General features: G+C 36.1%; 1 protein-coding gene across 2 annotated transcripts in view; it reads left to right on the top strand.

Annotated features, from left to right (window-relative positions):
* The window catches only part of TRAM1 (translocation associated membrane protein 1), a 44838-nt gene that overhangs the window by 16227 nt on the left and 13564 nt on the right, over window positions 1-15047 (top strand). For both annotated transcript variants that reach the window (XM_036766482.1, XM_036766490.1), the window contains exons 2-6: window positions 2541-2604; window positions 3914-4035; window positions 4144-4260; window positions 6163-6221; window positions 7503-7587. In XM_036766482.1, coding sequence (XP_036622377.1) covers window positions 2541-2604; window positions 3914-4035; window positions 4144-4260; window positions 6163-6221; window positions 7503-7587 — 447 coding nt within the window. The remainder of the gene's footprint in view (window positions 1-2540; window positions 2605-3913; window positions 4036-4143; window positions 4261-6162; window positions 6222-7502; window positions 7588-15047) is intronic.

Below are 15047 nucleotides of genomic sequence, written 5' to 3'. Positions count from 1 at the left end.
ATGTAGCAGCATCTGGGACAGACTGTCTAGATGGACAATGTGTTGGGCCTGAACTGAAAAAGAAGAGGAGAGTGAATTGGATTGCTTTTGACTCCTTTTGACTTCAGCTATGCTGATCCCAAGCTTCCCATGAAAGCGAGGCCCGTCTTTTCAGTATTAACAGTCTACCAGTATTGTTCTATGACAGCAAGAAATGGAATCTACCCACTTCTGAAGAATTCAAAATGAATATTACCCAGAGGGCAATGGAGAGGTGCATGGTGGATGTGAGCAAACTGCCACTTCTTCTTTGGAGCTCTTTATAATACCAGGAATGAAAAGTGTCATCAAAGACTGGGCCAGACACATGACAACAGGTAACAATAGGCAGATAGCCAGAGTGCTCCACTGGTATCTGTGGAAGGTTAGGAGAAAGCAAGGAAGGCAAACGTAGATGAGGGCAGGGACAAGAGGTGCCCAGAATGGGCATACAGGACTGGGTAACAACCTGCAGTATTAGAAGAAACTCTAGAGTCTATCCACTCCCACTCCCAGTCTTCAGCTCTGCTTGGTTTCAGCTCCATGGAACAAGATGCCCCTCTCAGGAGAAGCTGTTTCTTCTAATCTCATCACCATGCTGCTAATTCAGCCTTGAACACTAGGTGCTTCACACCCACCACAGCTTCCTCTCCCCTCTGATTGGAGGGCTGAAGCACTGAACTCCTCCCAAAAATTTCCTTTATAGAGTACAAGACATGGACTGTCCAGCAGCTCTGCTTGATTTCAACTTCCTGGAACAAGATACCCCTGTGCCAGGTACCCCCGGTGGCATTCCCCCCACCTTTTGAGCTTCTTTTTGTGGATTGTCTTCCCATATTAATTGTAAGCTCCTTGAGGATGGGGCCTGAATTTCTTCTTTGTATCCTCAGACTTGGCACAATGTCTGGTACATAGTAGGTGCTTCATAAAAAATATTTATTGAATTGAATCCATGCAGTCACAGATCCTTTTAAATAGAAAGCATAGAAAAACAAATTAAAATGAATGAAAGAAAAAATAATAATTTATAATAATTTTTAACTTGTTAATGGTACAGAATCTTTTGCTCTCATTAAAAATTATTGTTTCATGAGAACAATGTGATTGGATATTCTTTTTGAAAATATTTAATATTTTGTGATACAGCAGTTAAAAGGGTCAGGTATTTCAGTATTTAGCTTTAATGACTCAATTGAAAAAGATACCTCACAAAGATACATGGATCCATATGGAATAAGTGCATCATTAGCTGCACTTTACAAATCATGATGATCATAATTCAGTCCCATCCACCAATTATGTTAAGAGTTTTGTTGAAATCCAGCTAGTATATTTCCCTCTTCCACGATATTATTCAGTTCTCAGAAACTGATTGGATTTTTAACAAGTGATTTCAAAACCTGCAGAAACTATTTGGAAGATTTATAAACAGGTTAAAAAATTCTGTCTCCAGGCTTATGTACAGACCTGAGAGTTAGCAGGTAATGCACTTACATTTATTTTTTAGCAACAAAAGTTTAATTTCTAAGTACCTTCCTAATTAAACATGATGTCACAATATACATTAGGCAAGAATTTGATTATTAACAATAGCAGATATAAATCCCTATTTCAAATAATTTTTATGATTTTTTTTTTTTTTTTTTACTTTTTGCCAACTTCTTTTTAGCTCTGATTAGGTCATCATTTTGACCTCATTATGTTGCTGAAAAAGTCTGTATTAGGAGTAGGAGATGTGTCAGCTATACAGTTTTCTTTACTATCATTTCAAGTCCACATTGTTGTTGTTTTTACAAGTATCTCTTTAAGCCACCTGTCCATTTTGTGACGTTTTAGTTAAAACTAGGTAATACGGTCTGTAAATCCACTTAACCAGGTACAGAGAAGTCATAAGGAACAGGTGAAGGCATCACTGTCACCCTCTCTGTGCTACAGAACTCCCTCTCTTTTCTTAGGATACCCTTGTGGACCATCTGTGATATCTGACATATAGACTGAGTCAGGTTGCCAGTGTCAATGTGTGTATTAAATATTAATGAAGTTTAAATTTCTTTTCTTTGTTTTTGGATAAAGACAAAATAAAAGTTCCAATTTTTCCCCCATACTCAATGGATCATCTTCTGTGGAGTTTGGAAACTGCTACTCATCGGTTCTGTATATGTTACACCAGGGCTGTCCAAATGTGGTCCACAGTGCAATTTATGCGGCCTGCCTACAAGCATAGAAATTTACATAAGTGCTTTAGTAAATGAAGCCACGCTACCACAGAGCTCTCACTAAAAAGGCAAAGCAAAATATTGTCTTTTGTTTCAATAAAATCCTAAGGTAGGACAGCCCTGTGTTATACCAAATCACCTTCCTTCTTTCTTTAATGGCTTCTGTATCTAAGGATTAGGGCATCACCATAATCCCTCTCCTTCCTGGTTTGGATGTAGGAGGATGTATTTGATCTGCATGTGTCAGGTTCTTCAAGTTGATTCAGCACTCTGGTTTTGTCTTAATTTTTATTTATTTCTTTTCAGATTACAACAAAAGCAGCGGTTATTTTTGTTACTCTTCAGTACAATGTTACCATTCCAGCCACAGGTAAGTACCTTTTAGAATTTGTTAATGTGATGAGCAGAGCACAAAGTAGCATTGAGAATTCCATAGACTCTTGTTTCTGCTTTAATCTTCACAGATTACCTACATTAGTAGGAAGGAGCTCTAATTTATTGATGTTCATCTTGTAGTACAAAATCCATTATTTTTGACTGGCATCCTCTAATACGTTGTATAGAAATTAGCTTTTGTGTTTTCAGTGCTTGAATTATTTAAATTTTTTTTTACAGAGCAGTTTAAGAATCTATAATGAGCATTCATTCTTTCAAATTCATTGTGTATGTACTTATTAATTTTACATTACTTGTATAAAGTGCTTGTGTATCCGTATGTAGAAGTGACCTTGCAGATTTGCCAGTTTGGGCTTGAAATGTAAACCTCTAGTCAACTCGCATCCCCCCTCCTCCCACAAGAGTAATATAAGAGTTTGGATCATATTTGCCATTCATCTTATATAGTTCTAGGCATTTAGGAATAAAGATTTTGAGCTTAACATTCATTCTCAAGGTGTTCTACATTAAAAAACAATTAGTTGAGAATAAATAGTAGGCTCAGTGATCGCCTGAATTATCTTGTACTACAACCCAAATTACTTTTTCTATTTCAGAAAGTAAAATTATTCCTAAAATATCCCATTAAAGTTAAAGCTTTTTTAAAAAAATAAAGCATTATTAGAAGGAAATGGAAGTTTAAAGTAACAGATGCTGTGAATGGGTAATGAGCATTAATACATTTTTTTGCATCATTCCTTGAATACATACAAAAAAGAACTCAGCTATTTTTGTTTTTGGCACTTCGTTTTCTAAATTATACATTTTTAGGAATTTTCAGTGTAATAACCAGGTGACTAGTCCTCATGACTATAAAAAATTAAAAATTGTCTCTATTGAATTTAGCTAAGCAGAATAAAAGGGAGAAAGGAAAGATAAGAACTTCTGAAAGTCTACCAGAAAGATGTTAAGGAATAGAGTTGTTTGATTAGAATTGTGTGGGTTTTTAAAAATTCTGGTAATTATAGCTAAAGTAGTCAGAGATGCTTAAGTTAATTTAACTGTCTTTTTCTTACATGCATAAACCTAGACCTTTACATTTGAAATTGAGTTTTTCTCTCAAATCAAAACTGTAATTGCTTCTAAAGCGTTGTTATTCAGGCTTTCCCTAAGAGCAGATTTTCCTGGATTACTAGAACTTAATTCTCAGTTTTTTTTATTGTTTCCATAAAACTGTGTTGTACTGAGTTCTATCCTTAATTAACAATCTTAACATGTACCTCGGTTTTCTTTTTGACCTTCAGAAGGCCGCGCAACTGAAACACTCTCTTTCTATCACTATGGCATCAAAGATTTGGCTACAGTTTTCTTCTACATGCTGGTAGCAATAATTATTCATGCCATAATTCAGGAATACGTGTTAGATGTAAGTACCTAGTGTGGCTTTCTTCAAGGTAGTATAAAGCATTATGAGATGAATTTGTTATGTACTCGGATTTCTGATAAAATTATTAATGACTATTTTTATTTTTAGAAAATTAACAGGCGAATGCACTTCTCCAAAACGAAACACAGCAAGTTTAATGAATCTGGTCAACTTAGTGCATTCTACCTTTTTTCTTGTATTTGGGGCACAAGCATTCTAGTGTCTGTAAGTATTGCTTATGTTGAAATTGTCATATCCAAAAAGCACATGATTTAAACACAAGAAAGTGTCCTATTTAAATAGTACTCCAGTCTATAAATGAATTTTGGTTTACTGGAAATTTGAATTTCTGTCTTTCCCCCAACTAATCTATTTGTTGGAGATCAGCAGTGCTGTTAATCTGGTATAAATGTGGAATTCGAGGTGATATATTTGTTATTGAACTCTATGCTGTGATTAGTTTGTTTTGTAATGTTTTGTTTAGAATGTCATATACTACATTTATGGTCCCTGAATCAGGAAAATATTTTTATCTCTTGTATTCACTTGCAGGCAGTGTCTGTATTAGCAAAAAAAAAAAGATTTTAAGATAGCAATGACTTTAATACTGCTGGTGCCCAAGGGTGAGATGTTTTCAGCCATTTCCCGCAAATAAAGCCAGCCAGGCGAAGCACTTTCCAGAGAGCTTTAAAAATATTGCATGCTTTTTCAAAGAGTACAACCAGAACCTTGCCTATATCATTCTAACTAATGGAAAAAGTAAGAACTTTTATTTTAAAGGCATTTATTTCTATTAATGTTTTTTTCTCAGTGTGTCATCTTCCACAGATATTTGTTAAGCTACAGTCTAGAAGTTAGGTTTTTCTAAAAGCATTACATTTGGGAAAATGGCACTTTTATTTATTTATTTAAAGTGTGCTTTGGATACATGAGAGTTAGGTTTTTACATTAGATTAAATAAGATTGGTAGGCTGGTGAAAAATTGTTTTGGTTAAAGAAACAGCCATTTTTTAACAATTTCAGGGTAGATGTGAGTTGCATCAACCAAGGATGTGTTTCCTTTCTGCTTTTTGTAGTCCTTTGTCTGCCTCCATTTGTTATAAATTGGCGGCTTTAATAGTACTTCCAACAAGTAGACTCTCAAATTAATGAAGAGACTTGGAGACTAATTCTACATCTAAGTCCATAGGAATAGTGTTTTATTAATTTACAGCAAATTCTATTAAATAAAATTTCCTGTGTACCAGATGTTTTTATCAGTCCATATGGGAGTCAGTCTACAAAGACAGTATTGTCTTAATATTTACATTTTTTTGGTATGTCAGTATTTAATTCAATGAAAATTTTTTTAATTCTCAGTTTTTTTGGCCTGTTTTAATAAAGGAATAGGTGATAAATATTGCAAAATTTTTCTTTCACAGATTTGCGAGAGGGCTTAAAATAGGATAGGTCCTTCGCCTAGGGTGTCTGTAGTGGGAAAGTCTAGGAAATTCAAGAAATGAAAATGGAGCTCTCCTGAGTTGGAATCTGTTAGCAAGAACAGCCAACTTATCACTGATATGCTTCCCTCTCTACGCTGCATAGTTTTCATATCTTGTCAAGTTTATTAAAATGGAGTTCCACCTTCATAAATATTTACAAGAATAAATCATCTTACTCTTGGACTATCAGGAGATAACTGCTCAGTAAGAATAAGATAGATATCTTAGAATAGAATTTGAAGTGTTTTTCTTTTTTCAAGTAAATGCTAGTTAGCTTGATCATCAACAAGTAAATAATATTGTTTATGTATTTTGGATAAGTATTTGATTATATAGGATTTGTTCTGTAAAGTTTGGATTCAGTCAAAGCGCCACACTTGAGGACCTAGAGGGCCATATGTGGCCTCGAGGCCCCAGGTTCCCCACCCCTGTACTAGAATATTATTTTAAAACATCAATAAAAATTTTTGACTGTCTTGAGCACCTACTTAAACCTTAAAGTCATAAGAAACTTTAGGAGTAGTTTAGTCCTTTTATTTCATCACTGGATGTGATGGGATTGGGGCATCAAATAAATGGAAATAGTTTTGTACTTTATTTTTGAGTTATCTTCTGTAGGCTAATTTTTATGTCAATACTGTCTTAGGAGAACTTCATCTCAGATCCTGCTATTCTGTGGAAGTCCTACCCCCTTACCCTGATGACGTAAGTTGTTTTTAGTTTGCTTTTATTGATTAAAGAAAATAGTTCTGTCAAATGAAAGAGCAGCAAATGTTAAGTAGCTCAGTACTCTACACTTGGCCTTTTATGTTCTTCTTCCCTTTATTCTTGTTCTTTTTCACTTTCTCTTCGTTGCTTTCTTCTCTATCCTCTTGCCTTTTTCTCTCTTTAGCTTTGATTCATTCATTCCTTCTTCATATTTCTTTTTCATCTTTTAAGCTCAAACCAGTCCCCCTTTTCCCATAGTGACTTCTTCCTCTCTGAATTCTTATCACCCTTACATCCTTTGCCATTCACTTTAAAAGTTGATTACATACTGTCCAGTATGCTTCTCTCATTTTTTAACTTATGTCAGTTTTGTCACCTCAATAGACCCCTAAGTTCCTTGAGAGCAGAGAATGTCTCTTACACTTCTTTTTTTATATAACTTACAGTACATGGCAAATAAGGAATATTTTATAATAATTGACTTAACAAGTGGGGATGGGTGAGAAAAGAGAGAGAGATGAAAATCAAAAAAGGAGCCATAGAAGTATGTCTTTGCATCCATGTTTGCTAAAATGGCCATTGCATTGAGTCTTTTTTTCTTTTTAATGAATAGTATTCTTTAAATAAATGTCAACTACATTTTATCCTTGGGTTCTTATAGGCCTTCGAAAACGCCTAATATATGTATCCTTTCTAAAATTTGCAAATCTACACTCTATACCCTAATGCTGCTCCACTCTCTTTCCATTGGAATATACTCTTTTGCTTCCCTTCCTCTGATTGCTGCCTTCCTCTTGTTGCAAGGATCTTCTCCTTCCTTCCCTCCTGCCCCAAAACTAAGTCTGTGTCTCATCCCTTCAGCATTTGATTCTCTGTGCTTTCCAACTAGCTGCCCTGATAAACTAATCAGTGTTTATGTACTAATGAAAAGGCTAGATTTGTTTTATGGTAATTTGTGTGGTAACTGGTAGACCTACAGAGATAGTGTGTTTTCTTTTGTTTAGTAAGCCTAAAAAAGGACTGCAAAAATGGGGATTTCAGGCCTGTTTTTGAGGCAAATAGCTTGTTGGGATCTGTTTTGGAGGTCAGTCAGTAGGTATTGGAAAGGTATCCCTCTAATCACACCACTGCCTGTTGTATATGCAATATAGATACAATAAGGAGTGGTATGATAGATAACTCTATGATTGACCCTGACTTCCAATATTTGTTCTATTCTGTATTCCTTAAATATATTATGTTTTTAAAGTATTTATTTCACTTTCTTGTGTTGTACAGATTTCAAATGAAGTTTTTCTACATATCACAGCTGGCTTACTGGTTTCATGCTTTTCCTGAGCTCTACTTCCAGAAAACCAAAAAAGTAAGCTGGATAATGTATAATTTTTAAAATTATCTTACTATCAATTTTTTTTAATTTCTTGGAGGAAATTTTTTTTTTTATTTTATCCAGTATCTTTTTTACTCACATCCTCCCTTCTGCTTACCCTCCCCAAACCTCCCTTTCCCCCCTAAAAGTTTTCTCCATTCTAAGGCATAAGTTTGGGTCATTCAAATACTTCAGGAGCTAATAAGTGAAGATTTTGAATGGTGCTTATGGTTATAATTTTACTTTTGTTTGTTTTTTCCAAGATGGCATTTTTACTCTGAGTTTGGACTTTAACTATACTTTAATTGCCCTGAGCAGTTCACTTCTTAGCTGTGTTATAAGGACTAAGACATTAAGTGACTGAAGCATAAATAGTTCTATGTAAGTCTTAGAGAGAATTCAATACTGAGAGAAGTAACTCATAGCTTAAGTGTTTTTGATCAACAAAGTCATCTCGTTCTTTCAAAAGAAACATTCCTAAAATGGGTGGATCCTCCTTTTAAAGTATAGGAAAATTGTGGTTTTTTTCTTGAACATATAAATAAAATTCCTAAGTAAAGCAGACAACTGATTTCTATTCTCCTTCCAGTACTTTTCTCAAGGCAGACCCGGGTGCTACAAAAATTGTCTTTGCCAGTTTTTTTCCCCAAAATCTCTAATATCATCCTCATTGCCTTCCACTAAAATAAAGCTATTTACCCTTACACTCAGGCTCTTCCTGTTTGCACTGGGTTTTTAATCTTCTAATCTGCCCCTTTCCTTCCATATCGTTAATGCTTTATTCAGACAGACATTCTCTCATCCACTTTTCTGTCTCTGCTTCCAGGAGCACTCCTCACTATGCCTGACTTGTTCTTCTGCACTTGGAAGTTATTCAAGCACCCTCTCACTCCTTCCAGAACTCCATAAAATCCCTCTCAATTCACCGATCCCAGTCTAATGACACATAGTAATATCGGAGGTAATATTCAGGGAGTCTTTTAAGCAAGTGCCTTCCATTCTCATTTGATCCTTATAACAACCCTATAAGATAAGTGGCATTATCCCCACTTTATAGATGAGGAGACTGAACCCTAGATTACCTGACATATAGCGGTCACATATAGAAGCTTTAGATACTGGAGCTGAACCGGCTCTTCTTAACTCCAGCACTCTTCACTAATACCTTGTGAAGGAATGTAAACATTTCTTGATACAGAAAAATAGTAATTCATGGATGGTGTCCGTTGCTTTTTTTATGTCTCTTTTGCTTGTTTTCCAATACTAACCTTCACTGATATTGTCTGATAAACTTATAGCTGCATGTAAAGGTCAGCATTTAGATATTGGAGGATAGTTCATTTTGGAAAAAAAAAAAAGAATATTTTATCACTTGTGAGTGTGTGAAAAATAGGTCAAAAGATTATTACTCTGTTTTATAATGTTAAATTGTTTTGAGATAAGGAGAAAAAAGGCAGAGGGGGATGGCGTGGAGGGTTATGATTATAATTTTCAGTGGCATTTCCACCCTCAGTGTTGTCATTAAGGATCTTGGGATTTTTTTGCTTTACTAATAATATCTTCACTATCACAGTGGCAGAATTCCACTAGTCCATACCCACTACATAAAAGGTAATCAATCTCTAAAATAAAATTCTCAGCAAATGTTTGTCCAGCCTCAATTTGAATGATTAGAGGTGAACTCTTCACCTCCAAAGATAGTCTTTCCATTTTTGGATAGCTCAAATTGTCAAATAAGGAAGTTCTCCTTATCATCAATCCTCTGTTTCCCTCACAATTTTTACCCACTGTGGAGCCAGACAGAATTAAGTAAACTCACTCTTCCACATAATAGTGCTTTTTGCCTACCAGTATTGTTTCCCCCAGTACCCTTTATTCTCCATGCTGAATATCTCCAACTCTTTTCAGTTCATCTTCTTGTGACAAAAACTCAAGGCCATTCGTTTTCCACGTTGCTTCCTCTCTTCTGGACACTCTCTAGCATAGGAGTTTTCTTCCTAAACTGTGACTGGTTAGAGTACAAGGGGGTTATAACCTCATTTCTTGAAGCTGTTCCCCTTATTGAAGCCCAGCATAGCATTACCTTTGCTGCTGCCATGTCATGCTGATGAGATACATTGGGTTTGTAGTCTACTAAAGCCCACAGTTCTTTTTAGGACAAATGTCTGTATAACCATGCCTTCCACATCTTGTGCTTGTGAAGTTGAATTTTTGAACCCAGGCTATAAAACTTCAGCCAATACTTTAGTCTGTCAGGATCTTTTTGGGTCCTGACTCTATGATCAGTATATTAGCTGAAGTTGACAAAGGTTTGTGTCATCTAAAAATTTGATGGGCATACTATCTACTCCTACACCCTAATCACTGATAAAGATGTTGAGGAGCACAAGGCTGCCAAGCACATATCTGGAGCACCTCACTGAGAACTTCCTTCAAAGTTGATAATTAATCATTAGTGACTAATCTTAGAATCCAAATTATAAATGTTACAAATCTATTCAATTGTGTGTATCAGGTGGTCCACATATCCATTTTTCACAAGAATAGCATAACGTTTTTATCAAATGTATTGCTGAAATCTAGTTAATTGTATTTCCAGCATTCTTCTGATAAGCCAATTTAATTAACCCTATCAGGAAATAAGGTTAGTTTATCATGACATGTTCTTAATGAGGCCATACTGGCTGCTTGCATTTCCTGCTTCTCTTTCTAGATGTTTGCTGTACATTTCTTGAATAATCCAGTCTAGAATTTTGTCAGAAATGGAATTGGGCAGAATACCTGGCCGAGGTCGCCAACTCGGTTCTCTCTCCTGTTTTGAAAATTGCAGTATTTGCCTGTCAGTCCTGTGATAGGAACTTTTCTGTCCTCAGTGATTTTCCAGAAATCCCTAATAGTGGATTATCCATCACATCCCCCAATTCTCAGGAACTGAGGTTGTAATTCACCTGGGTTAGGAGACATGAATTCACCAAGGGCAACTAAATGCTCTCTCATCATCTCCTTGCTTATGTGGGATATCAAAGTAAGAATGGATCACCTTTGCATTCTCTCTCTTGTAGTTACTACATACACCCCTCCCCAAGCCACAAACAGCCTTTCTCCAGAACAAAACTAAAAATAAAATACTTACTGTTATCCATAGTTCTCCTTATCAGCTTCAATTTGTTCTAAGATTTAGCACTGTTTTAATATGGTAATACAATGTTCCTAAATAGATCTTGTTACCTGCCCATGCTTTCGTCTTCTCTACATATATTTTAAAAGCTCTTACTCAGTAAAAACTGCTCTCTCCAAAGTTAACCACTGCTCTCTGAAACATCCAGACCAATAGCCTTTTCACATTCTTTTTCCTTTTTGACCTCTCTGAATTTCAGCATGTGATGCTGGTTGACCTCCCTTCCTTTCAAGATACTCTTTTCTTTTCTAGATTTTTGTGACATTTCTCTCTTTGTTCTTTTCCTTCTAAGTGTCCTTTGCTGTATCATCCTTTCCCCTAAATATAGGCATACTTGAAGGCAATGTACTGGGCCTTCTCCTCTCTCCCTACAGCCACCCTCTTAGTGATCTCATCACCTCCCATGAGTTTAATTATGTCTGTGCTGATAACTCCCAGAACAGTGGATCTAGCCTTAGTCTTTCCATCCCTGTCTTGATTACAATAACCTACCAGTTAATCTCCCTAACCTTCAGTCTCTCTCCTCTCTATCCCATCTTCCACGCAGTTGCCAGAATGTCCTAAAGCACCGTAATGAGCCAGATATCACTCCCCTGCTCAAATTTCCAGTAGTCCTTATTGTGTCTAGGATACAATCTCTTCTATTTGGCATTCCTTTATGTTTTATTTCCAATTATTTTTCCAGACTTTTTCCTAATTCCTCTTCATGCACTCTACTACAACCTAAAATATCCTATCTGCTATTATTTGTACACAACATTCCATTTTCCAACTCCATGTCTTTGCATAGACTCTCCCCCATGCCTGCAAAGTACTGTAAAATACTACTTTGTGGTATCTACTTAGAATACCTGGTTCACTTGAAAATTTGACTTGTGTTACCTCCAACATGAAGTCTTTCTTGTCCTTCCCACCCCCAACCAAAAAGATTTTTTTATTTACTAATATATGTATATGATTCTCCCCACCCCTTTTGATTGTTTATAAGATTCATTATAGGGAGAAGGGAGGAAATAAGTTTTAATATAGCACCTACTATGTGCCAGGCATTGTATTTAATATTACCTCATTTCACCCTCACAAGAACCCTGCAAAGGTAGGTACTGTTATCCTTTTTTTTTTTTCTTACATTTAAGGAAACTGAGACAGAGTGAAATGGCTTGTCCAGTGTCACACAGTAAGTGTCTAAGGCAGATTTGAATTCACTCTTCCTGACTCAAGGCCCAGCACTTTATCCGCTGTGCCACCAGCTACCTCATTCCTATTTCTCTCAAACTGACTTTCTGTAGAATTTTAGTCCATGGAATTCTACCTATTTTTCCTCCTTTGAAATTGACTCTCTTAAAATCTAGGGCACATCATCCTCTTGGGCAATAATACTTCCTAGATTTCTTCTGGGAATGATTTCTTCAGAGGTTCTCTGTTATGTCTTGCGTCCGCATGCCAGAAATAAAACAGACATCTTCAGTGTTGTTGTTGGGTTGCTGAATAGCTTCAGCTGGATGACCTCTCACCTGACCGCTTCTATGGCATCACGTTATCATTCTTTGGAGGACAAGAGGCTGCTTCCCTACTCAAGCACTGAATTCCTTCTGATTAGGAAAAATCTCCGATTGTGTATATAGTTGTTTTATTCTTTTCCTTCCTCCTCTTTGTCCCATCCTTCTGGTCTCTCACCTCCTAACATAAAGGTCAAGTGTACTGTGCTAGTGATGAGCCTTTGTACCTTCTTGCAGCCCACTTCAGGTTCTTGGTTTAGAGAGGCAGGGAGGGCATTGCCCCCTTCAGTGTCTCTGATAACTTGGAGGATAGAGCGATGTTCCTCAAGTCCTTTCACCTTTCCTAAAAGGGAGATCGGCCTAAGCTGAGAACATCAATAATAGCCACTTGGCTGTGGCAGAAATACAAACATGCATTTGGTACATGGCCCTGCGAAGTTTACCCTATTCTGCATAATGTTTCAGATTCTCAGCCCTGTTTTTTTAGCTACTTGTAGGTATTTATACCTAACTTTCTAGGCACATCTATCTACTCAAGTAATTTTAGATACATGCCCACAGACTAATTTGTATCCAGTCTGATCACTGTTTAACTGTATCCTTTGTATCCCTGCATTAATGTATCCACCAAGTTTCTTAACTTGGTGGGATGGGGGACAATTCAAAGTAGTTGTTGATTTTTGTCCCAGATCCTCATGTTCACCAATTCCAGGTGGAATTCATCCAGAGCTGCCATCTAATTTTTGTAGAATCATTTGCATAACTCAGAAGTAACTAAAACTATTTTTAACACCTATATATGACAGTTGAAAGTAACTGTTTGAAGTAATTAGCATAATTTGCAAGTAGCAGCTGCATATGTGTTAAACAGTTACTTAAAATTTACTCTATGAAAGTTATTTTGGGAAGAACACTGTCTGGAAAGAATTGGTAAAAAGGGTGACTAGAACAGTGATTGCTTTGAAATGCTCCCACTTGTACACAGAAGAAAGCTGCTAGTGGCAGTTCAAAAGGTGTGTTGATGACAGATAATGTGTCATTTTCTTCAGAGAGGAAAATACAGAATTTCAGAGACCTACTTTGTAATGAATTTTTCAAAATTCTAATCAAGAGATAGGCTTGGATTTATTGCTGCTTACATGAAATGTTTTTTAGTTTTAAGTGTATCAATAAATATCACCCATTAATAAAAGATAAACAACAGAAAATAACCAATGTATTGAAGTTGAGTATTTGGGAATGTCTTCCAAATCTCCAGACTTATTAAGTAAGTCCTAGGAAAGTGCCTAAGGCACTGAGAGGTTAAGGGACTTACCCAGAGTCATAGAGCTAGTATTAAAGGCAGGATTTGATCCCAGGCCTTCCTGACTCCATGCACTGAATTCTATCCACTATACCACCCTCATTCTTAGTAAAACTACCCTTTTAAAAACTGTTCAGTATGCCGTGATGACATAAGAGTTTTTGCAAGCTAGTTGAAGAGTACCTGAGTGAATATTGCACATTTAATTGTTATAGTGCTTGGGATAAGGTAAGCCTAAAAATTGATTAGCCTTGCAAATATTCTTCCACTAAAATTATCAGGAAAGGTTAATAACAATATTCTTGCTAAGGTGCCCAGAATTCACAAAATACGTCATATTCCAAAAATTTTTGAAGATAATTGTTAGGTTATTAAAAAAAATTGTTGGAAAAGCCAAAATAGCCAATTCTAAGTCACTTCTGTATTAATTTGGAGCTTCTGTATGCTAAGTCTGTAACTGTAGGGAGAAACACTAAAAAAATTGTCCATTGGCAGTTCTGGCCCCAGAAAGTTATGATGCAGAGATTTATGATGGTGAAGGCTATTAGCATTGTCCATTCACTCTCCTCTACAATTGACATTAGTTGATAAGAGCTGAATTACTGAACTGGAACTTGACTTTGGTAGCTAACCAAAGGAAAGAGCAAATTGATTTTCTGTTAGCAAGTGTGGGCTTTTTCTTCTCTTGGGTTGGAATTTAAAATCAGAAAACAAGGGAAATTTATCTGCTTTGAAAACCAACATAATTTTGAATTTCTTAGAATTTGAAAATAGATTTCTGTCATTTTTAGAAACAGAATGTGGAGTGACATATGTTTGTGCTAAATAAGCAAAAAGATTTCGAAGGCAGGGATTTAAATGTCTCAGGCAGTGTTCTCTGCCTACTGAGCACTTTCTTTTGTTTTTGTTTTAAGTTTTCCTTCTTTGGAATGGAATCTAAAGGTAATACTTTTTCATCCCCTAGAAATTCAATCACTTGCTGAAAAAAATGAAAGTACCCCCATTAAAAATACTGAGAATTTCTTTAGTTTATTTTAACTTGCCTTTGGGATACTAATCTTCAAAGTAACACATTGGATAAAACATCCAGACAGACATGCTGTAGTATAATCATTAGAATTTTATTATTAGTTCCTTTGTGTGCATGGACTCCCAACAGTTAATCAAACTGAAATCGTACAATATTGGAGTTTTACAGTGGAAGAGAAAAGAGGCTGTAGGGGGTAAGACTTGGCGATTTGGTATCTCTGGCTGTGTAGAAAATATGGGAAATATGGGAATATTTCATATGGGAAAACTTATATTCATTCATGGTAGAGGTCCAACAGAAGCATTTTTTTTTCGTAGTGACTTTGAACATCTTTCTTCCATTCAAAGAACCTCTGCAGGTGTTGCTCTGTTCGTGGACTCTTCTGAGGGAAAAACATACCACAATTTTATGCTATACCTGCCCTGCAGGCAGCTGGATAAGTAT

This window comes from Trichosurus vulpecula, chromosome 1 (assembly GCF_011100635.1).
Source record: "Trichosurus vulpecula isolate mTriVul1 chromosome 1, mTriVul1.pri, whole genome shotgun sequence".
Lineage (NCBI taxonomy): Eukaryota > Metazoa > Chordata > Mammalia > Diprotodontia > Phalangeridae > Trichosurus > Trichosurus vulpecula.
Note: the sequence above shows the minus strand (reverse complement) of the source record. Positions and strands in the feature narration are given on the sequence as shown.